General features: G+C 40.2%; 3 protein-coding genes across 3 annotated transcripts in view; all 3 read right to left on the bottom strand.

The window, feature by feature from the left end:
• Positions 1–5,063: 5,063 nt before the first annotated feature.
• On the bottom strand, positions 5,064–7,936 carry LOC308097339 (uncharacterized protein). Its single transcript, XM_080445083.1, has 4 exons — positions 7,825–7,936; positions 6,928–7,048; positions 5,989–6,099; positions 5,064–5,271 (listed from the first exon to the last, which is right to left on the bottom strand). Exons 1-4 carry the CDS (start codon positions 7,851–7,853, stop codon positions 5,212–5,214), a joined length of 321 nt encoding a protein of 106 aa, XP_080301209.1. The 5' UTR covers positions 7,854–7,936; the 3' UTR covers positions 5,064–5,211.
• Positions 7,937–9,404: 1,468 nt separating this feature from the next.
• LOC308096514 (uncharacterized protein) overlaps positions 9,405–20,842 on the bottom strand; it is a gene marked incomplete at its 3' end in the record, with an annotated part of 71,855 nt that continues 60,417 nt past the window's right edge. The window contains exons 3-11 of the mRNA XM_080443934.1: positions 15,724–15,867; positions 15,116–15,294; positions 14,055–14,263; positions 13,626–13,770; positions 12,690–13,157; positions 11,774–12,047; positions 11,085–11,202; positions 9,720–9,864; positions 9,405–9,411 (exon numbers count right to left, since the gene is read on the bottom strand). Coding sequence (XP_080300060.1) covers positions 9,405–9,411; positions 9,720–9,864; positions 11,085–11,202; positions 11,774–12,047; positions 12,690–13,157; positions 13,626–13,770; positions 14,055–14,263; positions 15,116–15,294; positions 15,724–15,867 — 1,689 coding nt within the window. The remainder of the gene's footprint in view (positions 9,412–9,719; positions 9,865–11,084; positions 11,203–11,773; positions 12,048–12,689; positions 13,158–13,625; positions 13,771–14,054; positions 14,264–15,115; positions 15,295–15,723; positions 15,868–20,842) is intronic.
• Positions 17,223–19,317, bottom strand: LOC308097378 (uncharacterized protein; the record flags this gene model as incomplete). Its single annotated transcript, XM_080445134.1, has 3 exons — positions 17,223–17,491; positions 17,612–18,086; positions 19,065–19,317. The coding sequence occupies 3 exons, from the start codon at positions 19,315–19,317 to the stop codon at positions 17,239–17,241; spliced, it is 981 nt and encodes a 326-aa protein (XP_080301260.1). The 3' UTR covers positions 17,223–17,238.

The raw sequence follows: 20,842 nt of genomic DNA, 5'->3' as shown, positions 1-20,842 counted from the left end.
TCTGTTTATTGTTTGTTTATTACAGATCCCCATTAGCCTTCACAGCAGTGAAGGCTACTCTTACTGGGGTCCAGTCAAATAAAGGCTTGAAAATTCCCCCAACAGTTGATAATATTTCGAAATTGAAGTTAGCGTTGAAACAGTGTGACATGTTGTGGAACTGAAGGCAAGTGGAAGGTTGTACTGATCCGTTGTACCATCGTGGTGTTGGGATCTATTCCATGCTTCTGGGAAGTACTGTATATGAAGCACTGCAGTGAAATGCAGTGGAGTTTAACCATAACAGAAACCAACATCAGATGCCTCTGATGCATTCTCTGGAAAGACATTAGCGTTGTATGTGTGTGTGTGTGTGTGTGTGTGTGGAGAGGGGGGACACGTGTACTGTTATAGAACTGTACACTTAACTGACTGTGGTTTGCTGGAAACACCTTACATAGTATGTATGAGGGATATGGCGTGTGTGCAATACATATTCTATTCTGTTAGTACTACACATTTACACATGCAAGCAAATACTATTTCAAATCTATCCGTTTGTATGGCTGTCTGTAAACAGTGGCTATAAAAAGTATTCCACTTCCCTTGAACCCTTTCAGGTAATTTCTTTCAAATATTACAATTATTTATGTCGAAGTGAAAAGATCTGTCACTATACTGTTAATGAATAAATTACACTTGTAGAACTGTTGTATAAAAGCAATTTTATTTTATTTAAAAAATAAATATAAATGAGGATTGTGTTTATGTTGGCTGGACATGCATATGGTAAATGGTGCATTTATTTTAAAGACTTTATTTTTCATTTTTTTAACTTTGTCATGTGGACAGCAATTGACAGTGCTGTCCTCAATCTACAACCCCACCTCCCCCCGCCCACCCCCACCAAGGCACAGTACAGGGGCTTGGTACATCCATCTACCAAAAAGCAAAAGTAAAACGAGACAAAAAAAAACAAAGGGAAGCAAAGGAAATAAAATAAAATAATAATAATAGTAAATAATAATAATGGAAAAAAAAAAAAAACACACATAAGAGGCACAACACCGACCGTGCTACACATACAGTAGAGCCAATATCAGTCTCCGTACTAAACGGCCACAGTCACATACATTTATATATATAAGTAAAAATAATTAGGTAGTAAACCCAACCTCCTGGCACTGTCACTGGCCCAAGATCCCATCATAGGCCACCTAGATCTGTTTATGTCAGGTGAACGTTAGGTTTGTGACATAATTTATAAATGGAGACCAAATGAGATAAAATTTAGTTAGTGACCCATGGTGCATTTATATAGTGCTTTTATCCAAAGCGCTGTACATAGATTGTGCATTATTACATTCACCCATTCACACACACATTCATACACCGATGGCGAAGGGAAACCATGCAAGGCAGCAACCTGCTCATCGGGAGCAATTAGGGATTCAGCATCTTGCTCAAGGACACTTCGACACTAACTCTGGGGGAACCCAGGATCGAACTGGGAACCTCACGGCTCCCATCCGGCCGCTCTACCGCTCTACCGGCCACTCTACCCCTGAGCCACCGCCGCCCCTATATGTGTATGTGTGTGTATAATGTTTCCATGTCAAAGTTAGTATTGTTGTGGAACCAACGCCAAGCGGAAGGTTGTACTGTTCCGTTGTACCATCGTGGTACTGGGATCTATTGCTTCCAGGAAGTACATACTGTATAGGAAGTACAGTACATACTGTATATGACCCCACTGCGTTTCACTGCAGTGGGGTCATTGAGCTATGTAAGAACTGGAAAGGGCATTAAAAAAATCCCCACCCATTCATTTAAATGAAAACTGCTCATCCAAAGCATAGAGAGAGGTATAACACAGATATGCTCAATAGCAACACAATTAAATTCTGCCTATGATGCATTCTCTAGAAAGGTGTGTGTGTGTGTGTGTGTGTGTGTGTGTGTGTGTGTGTGTGTGTGTGTGTGAGTGTGTGTGTGTGTGCGTGTGTGTGTGTGTGTGTGTGTGTGTGTGTGTGTGTGTGTGTGCGCGTGCGTGCATGCGTGCGTGCGTGCGTGTGTGTTAGTATGTTGCCACTCCAGCATTGCAATGTTTGCCTGCTGATATTTTGTTGACAAGGAGGGTACACTAGCTGGAGTAATGTCTTCCCAGCAGTCAAGATGAGCGTGAGCTCAGCTTCTACTAGCAGACTTGACTTAAATCTTATCCAAAACAGTTTTCAAGCTAGCATTTTTAAATATCACGGTGTGAATCTTCACATAACAGATAATGTAAAAACAGAAAATATTTGAGACATTTTTCGTGAGCTTTGTCAACCAGTAGGATCTACATTTCTCAATTGTATTAACATACTCTGCCATACATATTGGTTAAAATAAAGTTGTATTCACAAAAATAAGTCTCAGATTGCAGCATTAAAAAGTAGATGTCAGTATCCAGATGGTCACAGGTCACCTTACAGTCACACCACAGTCAATCCTCCTCCTCCTCCTCCACATAATAAAGACCTGTAACATTCAGACAAAACCAGCTATCTGCAGAATAATATTGCTTTTTTTTTTTTTCTGCCTTTATTGACAGTATACAGTACGGTATATATATAGACAGGAAACGGGGAGAGAGAGAGAGAGACGGGGAGTGACATGCAGAAAAGGTCATCGGGATCAGGAGTCGAACCCACAACACGCTGTCCTAGGTGCCAGGGCCAGATACTTCACATTTTGTGTGTGTGTTTTAAAGACAGATATGGATGGAATACAATTTGGCTCTGGTCCACCACAGGTCAAAAGAACCGAGTTGAAGACAAGTGTAAGTTAAAGGTAGGGTAAGTGATATTTTTTGGTTAAAACAAAAAGTGTTTTGTTAAAAGGTTAAAGCACTATATTCTGATAGTAATCATTGCTATAGAGTGTTTGTTAAGTACTGTAACAGGAGTCTCCCAGTCTCTCCAGCTCTTTAATAAACAGAAAATACATTTTCCGGTAGGTGTTAAAATCTCAGCCAATCAGGAGAAAGTACCCATTGTTAAGCTGCATTTTTATAGTGTTCCAGTTCCAATTTTGCCTGCTAATTTCTTAGTGTCATCACTTCCAATTTCACTTGTTTAATCTATATCCTGATTGAGTTCTCTATCCTGATTGGATAAAATTGGAAATGAAACTGAAAATGCATTTTCTGTTTTATAAAGAGCTGGAGAGACAAGGAGACTCCTTTTACTGAACAAACACTCTATATCAATGAGTACTATCAGAATATAGAGCTACTTAACACTTATTTTAACCAAAGAAAATCACTTACCCTACCTTTAACCACTGTTGACATTTGTCACACTGTTGAGCTACATGATTTGATTGATTTTTTCTTTATTAAAGTGTCATGCTTCCAAAGGAAGCCCAGCCCATATGGACTTACAGGACACTAGCATTTCATTTGACAAACGATGAACCGACATAATTCAAAAACAATAAACAAACAAATAACAAACTAAAACACTCAAGCTTCCTGCCCATGGCAGATTACATAAATACAACTTAAAATACAACATTAGGCCTGTTACCTCACATCTTAACAGAGGCAAGAACCTATTTGAAGAGATGAGATTGTCTTCTACTCCAGGCACTAGAAACAAAATGTGCCGTCTTAAATACCTCATAATTAAACAACCACTCCAACTTCTGGCCATCATCTTGCCAGAATAGATCAGGTTTTTGTTTTTGCATTACATCAAATAAAGCAACCCTCAAATCGTCATACAGAGTACAATAAAACATAAAATGGAATTCATTTTCGACATCTTTCAGGTCACATACATTGCATATTCTCTTCTGGCACAGCTGAGAACCGACCTACCTCAATAGCAAGAGGCAGGATACCAGCTCTCAGCAGAGCACACTATGACCGCTGGTTTCTGGTTAAAAAGGATCTGACATAGGACTCAGTACCAAAACACTGCTTAATCTGGACATATGATCTAAGTTTTGGCTTAGACCATATGTCGTTTGACCATTTCTCTTTGTAATTACAAAATATTTTTTCTTTCAACAGGTTAATGTTACAACGAAGCATATTATGAAACATATAAGCCAAATCTGCCTCTCTGAGAATAGAAAAAACTTCCTTTATCCAGGGGTCATTGTGAGCCTTAGCCCAGTTGAAGACCTTTTTTGTTAGCCTACCCTCTGGCAGATTAATGAGACGGTTCCACAACTGTATCACTTCTCCCTTTTGCCTAATCTCCATCGGTTCCCAACCCATATCTCCCTGGATTGCAAGAGAAGGGGCAAATGCATGTACCCCAAGGAAACACCTTATGGCTCTATTCTGGCTACATTTAATAAGTTGAAATGTAGCTCTGTGGAATTATCATAAGTGGAAATTAAGCTACGTGGAATTTTCATAAGTGGAAATGTAACTCTGTGGAATGGCTGCACGTGCACACGTAACCTTACACGAAATGGCTAGACACGTTGCCTTACACAGCGAAATGGCAGAAGGTGGATGTGAATCTATGTTGGGTTACAATATGGAATAACATTTGGCTCTGGTCCACCACAGGCCAAAAGAACTGAGTTGAAGACAAATGTCACCACTGTTGCATTAAAGGTTTCTCATTGTCATACGTGGAAATGTAGGTCTGTGGAATTGCCATAAGTAGAAATGAAGCTCCGTAGAATTGTCTGTGGAATGGCTGCACGAGTAGCCTTATACAACACAATGACTGCACGTGCACGGGTAGCCTTACAAAACATCACTACCGACAAGGAGCATGACAAATCAGGACTTAATGGCTCAGGATCTGAGCCAGTTCTAAAAATGGCGAAGCATCTTTTTTCAAGTTTTATTTCCTTGCAGCTGATGTTTCAGTTTACTTTCAGATGGCATCTTCAACCTAACTTAAATTTTTCAATTTTACAACGGAATGACTGCACGTGCACGGGTAGCCCTACACAACATCACTACCGACAAGGAGCGTAACAAATCAGGGCCTTATCCGAAACAGTTTTCAAGGAAGCATTTTTAAATATCACTGTGTGAATCTTCACATAACAGATAATGTTGTGAGCTTTGTCAACGAGTAGGATTCCTAACTGACACCAGGATCTAAAATTCTCAATTGTATTAACATACTCTGCCATACATGTTGGTTAAAATAACGTTTTATTCACGAAAATGATTGCAGCATTAAAAAGTAATGTCAGTATCCAGATGGTCACAGCTCACCTTCCAGTCACACCACAGTCAATGCTGCTCCTCCTCCTCCTCCACATAATAAAGACCTGCAACATTCAGACAAAACCAACTATCTGTAGAATAATCGTGCTTTTTGGTGCCTAGTCAAAAAAAAAGTTTAGACACTTCACATTTTGTGTGTGTGTGTTTTAAAGACAGATGTGAATGTGAATCTAGGTTTGGTCAGAATATGGAATAAAATTTGTCTCCGGTCCACCACAGGCCAAAAGCACCGAGTTGAAGACAAATGTCACCACTGTTGCATAAAAGGTTTCTCTAAGTTGTCATACGTTGAAATGTAGCTCTGTGGAATTGTCATAAGTGGAAATGAAGCTACGTGGAATTGTCACAAGTCTGTGGAATGGCTGCACGGGTAGCCTTACACAACATCACTACCGACAAGGAGTGTGACAAATCAGGACTTTATGGCTCCGGATCTGAGTTACAAGTTCTAAAAATGGCGAAGCATCTGTTTTCAAGTTTTATTTCCTTGCAGCTGATGTTTCAGTTTACTTTCAGATGGCATCTTCAGCCTTAACTTTAATTTTTCATTAAAAGTTCAATTTCAATTGTAGTTTTATGTAAGTCTGAAATTGCTATTGGGCACATATCTTTTAGTCATGTCTTGCGTCTATTTATTTTTCTTTCCTTCTTTCTCATAAATCACTTAAAAGTGCTCTTTTCCTCAAGTGCAGCTTTCATTAAATGTCATCATCACTACATGATTTGATTAGAACGTGTAAAGTGCACTGAATGTCTCTGACCTGAGCAAGCAGCATCCTGTTGTAGCGTGCAGAGAAGTCACATGACACCCGCCAAGTGATGTACCTCTTTCTCCAAGTGAGCCATGCCGCCTGCCGCAGTCTGTCTGTGTGCTTCCCAGAAAGGACGACAGACATGGGGGTTAAGTATGTCTATGTGCTGCACAGCAACTCAAGCAGCTAATTCACTCCCTGACTGGTTAATTAAGCAATTAACATAATGACTATGAACTGTACCGTAAGATAGAAAGAAATGGGGTTGTGGGGTCCCCTGCGCCTTACTCGATGTGTATTTTGTGTTACTCTTTTCCTCACTCATGTGAACTCACCGTCAATTAAACATTAATTTTTTTAGCAGCTAACACAGAGGTTCATAAATGTGCATCAAACGCTGCATTTAAATGGTTATAGTTGTTTTATATATTTTTAAAACCATATAAGACATTTTGTGAAAATATGTGATGGTTCTTGTTGGCCTATACTGGCATCGGTCAAGTGGTTAGCAAAATTAACTCTGGACAAAAACACACGCACACACATGCAGACCAACCCTCTTGTAGAATTGGTTCTCAAAGAGGGGTCTTGGGACCCCCAGGGGTCCTTGAGGGGTCCTCCAGGGGGTCCCTAGTGAAATTTGTTGGTATACATCAGCTATTAAAAATTTGGATTTAAAAAGGAAGAAAAAAGTGACAAATTGTGATACATTTGGAATAATCTTGAAAATGTCTAACAACACAAATGTTATGGGGGCCCTCTTATCAAATGGGGGTCTGCGGCCAAATACATATGAATTTAGGGGTCTTGAGAACCACTGTTTAGACATCTAGCCTCCTGCAGAGCCACACCATACAACAAATGTAGATGTGACATTGAAGGAACCGAAATTGAGCCCTGGTAGGGCGCAATTCTGGCCCAGTTGTGTTTTTGTGCTTCTGTGTGTACCATGGTCCTCAACAGTAACACAGCAGCTGTTTGGTCTCTCCAGCTGTCCCATAGGAGCTGGGTTCGCGTCCTCTCCATCCTCATCTGGAAAGCATGGCATCGCCAGCGACAAACACACTCCCTACAGAGTAACCAGAGAGAGAGAGACGGCTCAACTAATAATATTTGAACATTAGGTAATTTGAACTGCAAATGAATCAAACAACACAACAAAAACAGATTGTGGAAAAACATCACTTCTTAAGTTTTGAAAATTGTAGAGCTTTTAAAAGTGCTTGTTTTATCTATAAATGCCTACACGGACTGCCCCCCCCCCCTTCCTAAGGGAATTTATTCACAGAAAAAGAGACACTGGACGTGACACTAGGTCAGACACCAGAGGGTACTGCGAGGTCCACCGCAGATGGACCACCTTTGGACAGAATGTCCTCTCTATCAAAGGATGCATAAATTGGGACTCCCAGTTACACCAAGGGAAAGCCCCACCCTCACAACATTCAAACATTGAATTCAATTCCATTTTAATAAAATTGAATTGAATTGAATTGAAATTGAAAGGCCAACTCAAACAATGGTTAAAAAATAACCAGACTTGCGACCACTTATTCAAGTTTATTGTATAGAGTAGTTATAGTCTAGTTAGGCTTTCTTAAATTGTATTTTAATACGCCTCTGTTTGCTTGTAATTGAGTGTTTGTTATGTGCCGGTATGTATTTTTATTGTTATGTTTGTATGTTTTAATGTTTTGGGGACTACGGTTGGAAATCAGCTTACGCTAAATCTGCATGTTTACACTTAATCAGGTGCATGTAATACATAAATCTTGTTTCAGTTTCATTAATGTGCTTTGTCCCTACCAAATAAACAAATAAAGTAAAGTCAAGTTAAAACAGTACCTCAGTTTTGTCTCGAGGCCCATTTCCATCCCAGTGCCTCTGATTGACGTTTCCTCTGACCAGTAGGTGAGGTTTAACGACCTCTGTCTTTCTGCCAATGCCGATGCACCAGCACGTGTCCTCCACATACTGAAAGCTGATTGGACGTGACGAGCGCCTATCCGAGCTTGTGCCATCTGTAATTTATAATTTCGCTCCACCACAGACCCTCGCCATGCTTGAATAAACCTGGATGGGGGATATTAAAGCACAATATGATAATAATGACAATGATGATGATGATGATGCAAAAATATTTGCAGTGCAGTCAGTAAATAAGAACATAGAAGAGACAATGAAACAAGAAATATGAATGAAAGCATAGTCTTGCTGTCTATTATTCAAAGCATAGAAAAGGTGAGGAAATGTTTTTTTTTAAAATATAAATGGACACTGAGGTAGCTCCACAAATGTGGAGCCCTTACGGCAAATGCCCTATTGCCTTCTGTTACGAGCCTTGTGCTGGGGCCCGTGAGTAACAGCTCGTCTGTGGATCTAGGATTACATGGATGCGTGTAAGGGGTGAGAAGGTCTGAAATGTAAGGAAGTGCAAGGCAGATCAGTGATTTAATGGAGATTTGCTCAATGGGGGAACAAAGTCAGGGACGGGTCCCATATATATTAAAAACAACACAATATTCCTAAATTAAAGCTATTCATTATCCAAGACCCGGTATTTAGCTCTGTCCTAATGGAAGAAGAAACCCTTAATTTAGTTTCAACTAGTTTAAAAAACACACTGTCTAATAACGGCATGATCCCATGTGGATCTTGGACCATGTGGCCAGTTTATGACATCAGACATATCTATGATTTAACCACTTTAAACCCTGTGCTTTAATTGACCGCATTCCGATGGGCTACACTAAGTATCGCCGAAAGTAGCCGATCTACAAGCTCTGTTATTTTTGGCCAATGTTCCACCCAGACTAATGATGCTAGGGTTCAAGTGGTTAAACATTATGTTTATAGAGCAGCAGTGGGGTGGTGGAGTGCACAGCTATTATCGCAAACTGCATAACTGATTACGTAGAGTTGTACTCAAGTGAGACTCTACGGATTTTCAATAAAAAAAAAGATAAATGAAACTGGGCTCCTGAAACAGTTAAACATAAAGACCTGTTCTCACTTTCTTTTAATCTGATGTGTTTCAGCGTGTGACCTTCATCAGAGCAAAGTAGATTTTTATTTTGGAGTGTCGCTTTCTTCCTTCCACTTTGGTGGAAATGTTTTTCACTTGAGTTGTCTTGTCAGCTAAGCAGATGCTCCTGTTTTTTAGATCACTTTAAAGACTATTCCATATCTAAATCTACTTACAAAGATGTATTTATTTTAATTGTGACCAGTGCCCAAGATTCTGTTTTCATCCGCTGTCTCTGTCTGCGTGCTGGACATTTAGTCCAACTAGTCATACAGTATCTGCTATCCTGTAACTGTAACCTAACTCCCACGTGTAACTGCCACGTTTCTGAGAAAGTTTGCAAAACTTAATATACATAAAATGCAGTTTTCAGAAGGCTATAAAGAACAGAACATTTAACTTATAATCTGATAAACAATTAAATAAACAAATACATTTAAATGAAGTTTATGAATGAATTACACAATGAACAAGAAAGTAAATATAAAATAAACATAACCTGAACATTTTATTTAACCACTTTAACCGCTATTCAGTTCAATTCAATTAAAAGATTGTAGATCTACAAGCTCACAACGCATCACAGTGTGAACCTTTTTATTTTAATTCTTTTTTCACTACACATCAGTTGCACAATTGCTGATACAGATGTGGTCAAAAGCTATATAAAACGGATATAAACGGATATATTGGCCAGGCACTAGTGAAGTGGTACCTGCGCAATATATGAATGGAGCTCCGCCTGGACGCCTCTTTATGGAGATGTAGAGCCCTGAGCCACAGCTGAAAGAACCTGCTCACCATCCTGCCTTCTATCCACAGATACACTGCTTCTGACATCTGCCTCTGACCACCACACTCTGGACAGGAAGATTACATTCAAAATGTAGTCACTTACAGATTACTAATTACCTGCATGTAATTCTAATCAGTAACCTCGTAAGTAATGGAATCTGATTACCTTTTCAAACCTTTCATTCAAACTTTTATCTAATCTCGGGGGGACATTGATGTTGCCCTCATTTGCAGTGTGTTGTCAAGATACATCACAGTTCAAATACAATTTCACATACACATCAATAACAAAACAAAAACATAACCCTATATGTATGGTACAACACACGTTAAAAACAGTTGCAGACATTTGTGGGTGGGTCTGCAAGTGCAATCACATTTTTAAATTGACCGTATGTTATAGGAGAACAGATTCCCAGTTCAGTCTTTAGTCGGGGGACCTTTAACATTTAACAGAGCCAGTCATTTGACCGTGTCCTATAGGATCCATGGTTCCAGTCTAGCAGAGATTTAACATACAGTGGTAGTGTCCCGTCAACTGCCTTAAAAATAAACAGATGCCAATGCTTATTTTGTCTGTCTGCCAAGGAAGGCCAACCCACTATGTCATACAGGTTGCAGTGATGAGTCCCATAATGTTCACCAGATATGAAGCGCAGAGTAGAATGATAAACGGATTCTTTGGATTACTTTAGTTAACGGTGTAGTCTATTGATTTTGTGATAACCCAAAGTGTTGAAAGTGCTCAGATTCCATTTACTTATTAGGTTACTGATTACAAGGGTATATGCAGGCAATCAGGCAATATGCAAAATCCTGTTAGATTATTATAATACAAATCAGTAAAACACAATCTGCTGTCTCACTTCATGTGTCATTGAAATTAAATAATGTTAGGACCTAATGTCCTATGGACAGTCAAGGGAGAATACATGGTGTCAAATAAATGGCTCTCTAGCTCCACCTAGAGAAAGTAAATAGATACTGAGACTCAATGAAAATTCTCTAGTATAATGTTAAATTAACAATGTATAATACAGGGTTAAGTGGTTAATCCGTAATCAATTTAAAATGTAGGCGATTATAAAAAATCTACAAGAATTATTTTGTTGATTCGTTGATATAAGGAAAAAAAACTTGATTATTCGAATAACCTACGTAAGTCGGTTATTGGTTCTATTGGTTTTGATATATTTTCCGTTAATTGCCCAGTCCAATAATCAGTAAAAAAAAAATAATGCACTGTTCTAGGTTCTCTGAGAAAGGTTCTGTGTTAGTTTGGTACCTCGGGTCCACTCCCTCCAGGCTCGCAGGACCCGCTTTGTGTTCCTGTGTTGTTGTTGCACACACAGCACAGTGACAGCTCTGAGTGTGTGGGCTCTCTGCCTCCAGCCCTGGAAACACTGGAAAAACAAACACAAACACCACAGAAAATGCATGTAATACAGATACGGGCTCTACTAGTAAAGTGGTATCTGTCCAAGATATGAATGGAGCTCCACATGGACACCTCTTTATGGAGAGCTTGGAGCCACAGCTGAAAGAACCTGCTCAGCATCCTGTATTCTATCCACAGACACACTGCTTCACTCATTCATTGTGTAGAAGTCTCTATATAATGAATCCAATAACCAACTACAACAGTGTTTTGGGGCTGTGGCTATTACTATATTTTACGTTTACTAAAACAATGTTATAATTATTTTTTCAAAATAATTTCTGATTTTTTTTTAAACATACAGATATTCTTTGTCTTATAATGTTTGACAATATGTGAGATGGGAAAGCATTTCCTCTGTGAGATATTTTTTTTTAAATATATATATAGAATAGATATATATATAATCTAATAAATGAAATGAGAATTACATTTCATCCAACGTCTTCTGAGAACTGCTCTGACACACACTTTACCACTCATACATGTGCGCTTTGCACGCAGTCATGCATCTCATGAAGTCTCATGAGTCTCACCTGCTTCAGTATTCGTCTGTTGGCTTTTTTAAGCTGTGAGCTCCCTCTAGTGGCCATTCTCCAGTACTTCATGACCCTCTCAGTCAACCTGCCGTTCCACCAGCTCATTCTCTGTTCCAGCTGCTCTTGTCTGTGTTGTTCCTTGTCCAGCTCACACCTCCACCGGTTAAAGCAGTGGGTCATTAGCCTCCCAGTGCTGACAGCCTGCTGCATGGCACACTCTTGCCTCTGTGCCATGGTGGAGCTGGTGTAGGAATGCCAGCTTAGCAGGACACTAACGTGAGCAGAAAAGGGGTAGCGAGAGGTGAATATAGAACAACATTTACACTGAAGCTGTAAATTATGGGCAATGGGCCACACCAGCATCAATACATGTCAATTTTCACAGCATTGGCCATATATTGTAGGCTACACAAATATAAACAGTTTTCCTTTAGGCTTTATTTATATAGTAGATTTCTATAACATAATTAAAATGTTAACAGACTCATTAAATAATCAAGTCAATACTGGCATAACATAATTGTTCAGTTTATAAGTCATGGGCATTTGAATTTAATTGTCCAGGGATTCTTTTTGGCAAAACTTTGCAAATGTTAGCCAAAACTTTGCAAGTTGAGTTAGATCCCTGTATACAATCACGTTAGTATTGTGATCGTATTCCTAGAAAGTCAAACAATCCATGGTATGTTTTGGAAAATGTTCATCATCAATAATGGCAAATATACAGTACTGGTAGTCATATTCAATGGGTTACTCATGCCAGACCAGTGGTGTGTGTTCCATTTTTAAGGAACTACCAAAAGCACTTTTTTGCGTGTATCACTGTTAATGTCTCTCACTTTCACATTGTGAAGTATCATGACATTCAGTTATTTCACATACACACACACATACTGTGCACACATGTACAAACCTGTGACATAGCTTCTGTTGATGGAACTCCACACTCTTCCTGACATCTCCATACACTTTCGCCCAGCAAGCCCACCTCCGTGCTACCTCTCTCTTCTGTCTTTCCTGTGAGAACACAAAGGCCCTCCCATGGTCAGCCACTGCCTGCCTGGCATGCCTCGCCCACTCCCTGCACAGCTCCAGAGCTATGCGTCGTATTTCCCTTCTCCTGCCTAGCGCCAATTTCCACTGGTAGAACCAGTGGGACAGCTGCCGGGCGACATGGTGCCTGGCAGCTCTGACTTCCAGGAGTCTCGTTTTCCATCGATAGATGACGGTTCGGACCATGGACCGCTTGCGTAGGGCACATCCCCTCCAGGACGTAAAGGTGAAGCAGAGGGTGTGTTGGACTCGCCGGCTTGTAGCGGTGACAAGGCAGAGATGCACTTTGGTTCTGTGTTGAGTGTAGACGTGCCACTGTTGGATGTGGCTGGTGTGAAATGGAAAAAGAAAGGTGATCAACTCAACTCAGGGGTCTATACTTGGTCCCCATCTTTTATCCCTCTAGTCTACACCAAATATTTTTGATGAAAATTGCCAATCTACAAGCTGGCAATGCAAAGTTGTGAGCTTGTAGATCAGCTATTTTCTCCACATGTTTGCCTATATGACATGCCCAGAATAGGGATGCTAGAGTTCATGAGGTTAACCACGTGCCAAAGTGGGGAATGCTGTTAGAAGTCTGGAAGAATCACATGTACAATGCTCCTTCATTCATACAGTATGTAACTGGATCTTTAGTATGTAAAAAATAACATGAATCAGGATTGTCACGTTGATGGCTTAAAGGTACCATCGCCTTTCACACCAAAAGGGCATGATTGAAACCATACAGGCCACTCCACTCCTGTCCACATGACACCCCCATCACCCCATCCCACGTTTCCGGCTGCTTCACCTGCTGAGAACAGTCCAGTGGTGATGGTCTTGAGCCTTCTTGACTTTGTCCACCTCCTGAAGCCAGGTGAGCCAAGATGTTGTCTTCAGAAGTTTCTGTTTGCCATCCAGATGCTGGTACAGCAGCTGTTTCAGACGACGCTTCACTGGAGAGAAATGGAGAGGACGCACACGCACACGCACGCGCACGCACGCGAGCACGGACACACACACACACACACACACACACACACACACACACACACACACACACACACACACACACACACACACACTTAAACTGAGCTTAAAATTCATTAAATCAATTAAATTAAATTGTAGCTACTGTGAATATTATCTGACAAAGAAATACTAGCGTCAGACAAACGTTAGACATTATTCCAAAGGCCCAGGTCTGACAGGGGCTCTGGGGAGATCTCATGGGACATACTGACAGCGTGTTCAGTCCAGCGATGCAGACTGTCTCTGACCATCACAGTCAGTCTGTGCTCTGTCCTTCTGCGCAGCTTCAGCTGGTGTTCAGCAGTCCGTCTCCAGTGTCTCATGGCTGTGAGTAGGACTCTGCTGTGGACGTGTCTCTGGGCCAGATGCTTCATCTGCTCATGTGAATGGATGTAACTCTGCCATGCCATAAACACCCTGGAACATGGACAGTATTAGGAATTACTAGGCTGCTGCTGTTGGCAGCCGATGTCACCTGATCATTTTAAACATGTGACATTTATGCATGTTACGGCGTAGATTACAGCTGTTTCAATGAAAAATGTTTGTAGCAGCTTTTTGATGAAAAGCCCAAATACATTAAAGCTTTCATGACATTCACTTTTACACCACATTCAAAGTCTTTGTCCTGGTCCTTCAAAAGTGTACAAAAAGTTTTAAGTGAAAATTCCATTCCAGTGATCAATGGCAGGTGTTTTTCTCTCACATTTCTAAAGCCTTTTCAACTGCAATGAAAAAATAAATCTTTGCCTGCGGGTGTCGCTGGTGAGGGATTTTGCCTGTCAATCATCGCCTTTGCTCCGCCCCCCCCAAAGGAAAGGATAGGGGAGGGGAGGGGCGAGGAGGAGAGTGGGCGGGATTAATCGACTGTGACCTCACTGTCGAAGGGCCAAGCTCAGATTACTTTTCAGCCTAATTATTCAGAAAACCCCAGACCACAGAAAATCCACTGAATGTTCTAAGTTCAGGTTTTTTGGGTGTAATTGAGGTCATAAAACCCCAAATAAAACATTGAAAATAAAAAAAGTGAAAATGAATGTCATGATACCTTTAAGAGACAAGGTTGATAAAAGCAAATACATAAATCAATATAGATAAATAATAATAATTATGAAATACAAATTGTTAAAGTAGCTTATATAATAAAGGGTTTTAGAAACAACTGATTGGAAATGGAGTGGTATTTTGCTGCATTCAAGCTACGGTATGGTTGGATTTGAGCGTAAATGCGGTCTAAACCTATTCCAATGCAGTCAGTGTCTCTCTAACCTGGTGGTTGTGAGGCGGGTATAGAAGGCGTTGACAGCCAGGTTCTGTCTGAGCCGTGCTGTCCAGAGAGTGAAGGCAGAGTGGATCGTCCATCTGTCCCCTCTCCTCTGCAGCCAGCGCAGCTTCCTCACCATCTGGGCTCGGACCTCAGGGTCTGGCTGAACCGGTATCAGTGTTCGCTGAAAGAGAAGGCAGCCGTTGTGTTTGGCAAACACATGAAGTCATGCTGAAACATTACACACAGCATGTCAAGCTCAGAACTGTGCAGGGCCACATAATATAGGACTCTGCTGATATGGAAATGGAAATGTATAAACACTATTAAGCTAATACTGAAATACCGTTTTTACTATCCTCGAAAACTCTGTTGCTATTCGAGACTGCCCCGCATCCTGCAACAAACAGTTGGCTGTTTGACACATGCATTATGATGCATGGTGTGAGACTATTTGTGTTTTGTAACACCAACGTTTTCTATTATATATTGCTTTAGACAGTTATCAGGTTTTCCAGGAAGCATCAGAAACCCTGTTTAACCAAATCTAATGGAACATGACATGTAAAACTTCCTATGGCGGGGTGGTTGATCATACAGGTAAAAGCCTAACCCTTTTCTGCCATGTTGACAAGCTGTGTCGGAGGACACGGTTGGTGTGAAGATGGCAGGCCTTCATCTCCATGGCGACTAAAGACCCAAGACGAGCGGTGACCCATCTCCTGTGGGCCACACAGGAAGTCAGCAACACCCTTTCCTGTTTGGGTGAAGATATCAAGTTATAGAATGTACCAATGTTCATTTAATTTTAATGAATGCTTTACTTATGCATCTTTCTTTTGAAGGGAAGAGTTGAGCTGGTTGTGTTTTTTTCCCCCCATAATTTATAACTCTACCAATGGTGTAGTGGTATACGCAGGTGAATCTATTGTACCTCTGTGGAGGAATTTACCACATAGTATTCACCTAAAATAGTGAGTGATACTTCTCAGTAGTGAACAGCGTCAGAGAGATAGAAACCTTGGTCTAGCTCTTCATTGTGTGTGTTCCATTTAACAGCAGGTTGACTGCAATTTAAATTGACCTGACAATGCTCACTTAAAAACACACTTGCCCAATCATGTGTTATTATAACACACAATTTCTGTTAATTATTTTTAGTGGTTATGTTTTACGCTCTTGTTCTTTTTCACCTCATCATGCTCAACAAACCACTAGAAGTGAAGAGAATCTCTGCAGTGTCTAGCACACCAGTTAGACATCAAAGCATTTTCCGACTTTATTAATAAGAGATAAGCACTAGACAATGTGACCAGAAATTGCATTTTAGAGATTGTTTTCTGTTTTAATTTACTTAGATATCGTGATCGTTCTAATTCTCTTTCACACATCACCTACACCAGTCTACCACAGTCAATCCAAAATACAGTCAGCGAACATGGCTTTAACACTGACTACTAGAAAGAAGAATTGTGTAAGATGTTAAGATGACGGATTCATAGTTGTATTGTTATTTGCAATATAATATTCCATCCCAATCGCCCCATCAAGCACAGCCGTGAAACTATGAGGAAGACTTTGTTTCAACCTGTTTTAACCTGTCATAATTTTACTGTCAAGGCTGCAACTTTTTATCTAGTTATGAATAATAAAACAAACTCTCAATGGCTTGGCATTTTACATTTTAATTGTGAGTCAACACATTACTACAATTATGTAGAACTGTATTTACATGAACTGTTCTATTAAGCATGAGTGGAAATCATCTTGTATGTGTACAGTATACTGTATAGTGTACAGTCAGTGTACTTGTTTTTAAAATGTGCTATTGCTATCAATACCATTTATTATAGTACTTTATTTAAAAAAAAGAAAAAAACAGTTGCATTCAGATGATTCCAAAGAAGACAGAATTTATATTTGAATGTTTATAAGGCACTAGAATGTAATGGTGCAAACAAAACCATCAATACAAAAAAGAAAAAACTGTACAAAATAAATACATTAAATTAAAAAAACAGAACAGTAAAAAAGAAAAAACTGTACAAAATAAATAAATAAAAAATAAACCTGAACAGTAAAAAAAAAAGTGACTGAACAGTGACTGCACTTGAAGTTAAATCTGAAGTCAGACGGTCTTGTTCTGGGGTTCAGTGGACTTTGGTGGAGGGCATGTGATGTTTTGGGCCTCATCAGAACAGAATTCTCTGATCTCCTCAAAAAGATATTTCTGCCTGGTCATGTCCAGTCCAGGTGGGGCGTCGACAGGAAGACTATCTATGGGGGGATGGACATCAGCGTTGCACAGCAGCTGAAACTCGACTGGCTCTGAGTCATAGTGTTTTTTGGCCATTACCACACCAGGTCTCCGGGCATCAAAGCTGTAACAGTATGAAAGCAAGACAGTACATTTAAAATATTGCCAATTGTCACCAACATTTTCACAAAATACGGTCATGTTCATAAAATAGAATATCTAATTCAATAACAATGATAATTACCTGAAGTGCCGGTATCTCTTAATCTGTGAGAACCTTCGGAAGTAGCTACTCAGATGCTGGTGCCAGTCGTATCTCTCAACAAGCACTGTGCCATCCTCCAGTCCTACAAGCTGGGGGATGTTTAGCTGCATCACAGGAGAGCTGTCCCTCACAACCTCGGCAATGTCTGACAATGTCTCCACGCTGGTCTCCCTGAAGCACTCCTTGACCAGTTCAAAGCAACAGTCTGGGCCAGACTCACTGTGACCTGCGATCAGGAAGTGGAGGTCCAGCTTCAAGTGAAGGTTGCTCATGGTACGCCAGGCACAATACCATAGCACAAAATCGCTCTTGTTTTGCTCACTGCTATGAAGGTCTGCGCATGTTTCTCCAACTCCGTAGTTTTTGAAGAAATGATGCAGGTAGTTGATGGCTGAATTGCTGCCTTTACTTGCCATCCCTTCATCGATTAGGTAACACACTTGCTTCGGCATCCCTTCACAACAGACACCAAAAAGGCCACACTTGCGTGGAGTCAAAAAATACATGGGCCCAGGCTGTTGAGGGTCAGATGGGAAGTGTACCTGAGAGAAGGAGAGATTTAAAAAAAAAATGGATCAGATACAATGAAATCAACATCTGCCTAACATGTGTTCGGTAAAGAAAATCAACAATGTGATAGGATAGAATTATTCTCACCTGTTGTGTGTAATCAAAACTGTAGGTCATAGTGATATTCCTGCTTGCAGGTCGGGAGGGGCCTAGAGACAGATTAAAATCCTCACAGGTCTCGGCACAGGCAGCATTCATCTCCTGGTACAATGAAAACTCTTTGTGAACAAGGTTGAGATGCTCTTGTTGCTTCTGCAGATTGGATAATTTCAACCTGTCCAACAGGTTGGCACTTCTAAGCAGCTGGTTGGTATTACTGTGGCATTGCCAGCACAGGTCTGTCTGTGGTCTGGTGCTTGTTATTTGAGGAAGCAATGACTTCCACAGTCTTTTGAAGGTGTACAGATCAATGGCACGCTCCCCTGCAAAGACAAAAAAATGGTATGCGTGTTAAATAGGGGTCTATATACCTGGTCAGGCACCTAGCTACCTAATGAAAATGCTAGGTCCTAGGACCTCAGGTTATCTAACTCACTAACTAACCCGTTATTTTTAAACAAGAAAAAGCCATATCCCCATATTTACTAAGGCAGTAAAAATAGCATCAATTCTCATTGTATGTATAATATCCATTGCCTTGCTGTTTCTTCTGTCTTGTATAACTCATGATTGGTTGATTTGCATTACTGCCTTATTTTAATGTTTTTCTTTTATATATAAGCACTTCATAAGAGATACATGAATAAAGTTTATTATTATACATCATCATCATCATCAATACAACATTACTGTTCATTACAAAAGCATGTAACTTTTCTACAATCTACTACACTGTAGTAGATTATACATCTTTTACACATACCAAGCTTTTTCACAGCAGCTCTGTAGAGACGCCACACTGAGGCTTTAGTGACATTAGATGGCAGCCTCCTGGTACTGATCTTCTTGGGACCAGGGTGGCGTCCAGGCAGGACAGTGGCGTGGTCTTCCGCATAGTTCAGTATGAACGTCACCACTCTTTTGATGTCCTTGGCATCCAGGAGGAACGGCTCCATCAATTCTGCACGGTTGATGGTTCTACCTACAGCGGTGGCAACAGACTGAACGTTCTCCATAGTCACAGTAGACTGAGAAAGTAAACAGCAGCATGCCATGCCGCTGTATTTATGCTGTAGAAGGGAGGCTTGATTGGCAGATACTCTGGACAATGAAACCAAAGCTGCTAATCAATCACCCATCGAAACCCAATCAAAACAATAGCACTGTGTATTTACATTCTAATCATCCATCCCATCCATGTCATTGTGAGTCAGCAGCAGCGTTATGATGTAATTAGCATTATAACAGTCCACTCCAAATGCCCCATCAAGCACACAAGTGAAACAATGAGGAAGACTGTCTGTCTTTAACTAGCACTTGGAAGTGGGCCATGAACTTGCTGAGAAAGAAATTCAAAGAATGTATTTACTACATACGACAGAATGTGTTTACATCATAGCAGTTCATCCCAACAGTCTTAAGCTTGAGCTTGATGTTCTGTATATGTATACTGTTAATATATTGTATGTTGTTTATAAAGGTGTTGTATCTGATAACTTGTATTATTATTATTTAATTACTGGCTGTGAATAAACCAGTTGCATTCAGATGTTACCAAAGAAGGCAACCCAGAAACAACTGAATTAGCATATGTGGCACAAATAATTGAATTGTGCAAAACTAAAACCAAATACTACATAAAACACCACACAATACACCTTAAACAGTTTTTGATCTGCTGGTAGATGGATGGACCCTTCTCCACACTCTGAATCTTCAATATATTTGTACAAATAGGATCAACAGCGTGGCCCCATTGTCGAGATATATATATATATATATATAATTAATCCCCACTCCTTTTGGGGCATTTTGGGGCCTACTGCAGTGTGCTGATTGGTCCAACAGTTATCAAGCTCCGTACACACAGACAGACATACAGACCTACCCTCAGACAGCAAGACAACAAACAAAAATTAAAACAACAAGAATGCCCTTACTTGAGTCCTCAATATAACTGTAAAACAGTCTATTAAAATCTGGTTTCAGATTTCTGGGAGCAGACGTCATTTGGAACCGTAAAATTGGGCGTATCCGTACTTCATCAATTTGTATTCGACATGAGCTTTTTCGGTTTTCAACGTTTACACGATTATTCAAACTATTCATGTTTTGGTCATGCGAATCCTTAACAGATATTTGTTTTGGAATCTATTCCAATGTGATGATTAACCACAACCCACTGCTATTTTCAGGGTAGTCCCACGGAATACAAGCGCACAAATAATCAGTCAAATGCCAAATTTGGAAATCTGCAACACCACCTTCCTTCTTTCAGTGGATGAGGAGATTATGAAAATATTGCCTTTAGAGAAGATTAGATACACTACATCCAGATCATTAAATACATTTGATCTCACATGGTCTCCTTTGATAAGTTATGCAGGCCGGTGGTTTATGGGAATGTATGGCTGTGTAGTCAACATTGTAGTAAAAACCATTATGAGTATTTATAAACAGATTATAAGTATTTTTTATAAAGAATTAGACTCGGGATGGCCATGCCATTGAGACTTGGTTTGTTCACACCTAGATAAAGGA

This window comes from Gymnoscopelus braueri, assembly GCF_963280865.1.
Source record: "Gymnoscopelus braueri genome assembly, chromosome: 12".
In the NCBI taxonomy this organism is placed as follows: domain Eukaryota; kingdom Metazoa; phylum Chordata; class Actinopteri; order Myctophiformes; family Myctophidae; genus Gymnoscopelus; species Gymnoscopelus braueri.
The sequence above is the reverse complement of the archived record's forward strand: the minus strand, read 5'-3'. Positions and strand labels throughout refer to the sequence as shown.

Bases quoted from the DNA above. Each gene is read 5' to 3' on its own strand.
- LOC308097339 (XM_080445083.1), bottom strand. From the start codon at position 7,853: ATGGAAATGGGCCTCGAGACAAAACTGAG. The intron at 7,049-7,824 runs GTACTGTTTTAA...GTTACTCTGTAG, and splicing joins GGCCTCGAGACAAAACTGAG to GGAGTGTGTTTGTCGCTGGC. The intron at 6,100-6,927 runs GTACACACAGAA...CTTTCTGGGAAG, and splicing joins TGTTACTGTTGAGGACCATG to CACACAGACAGACTGCGGCA.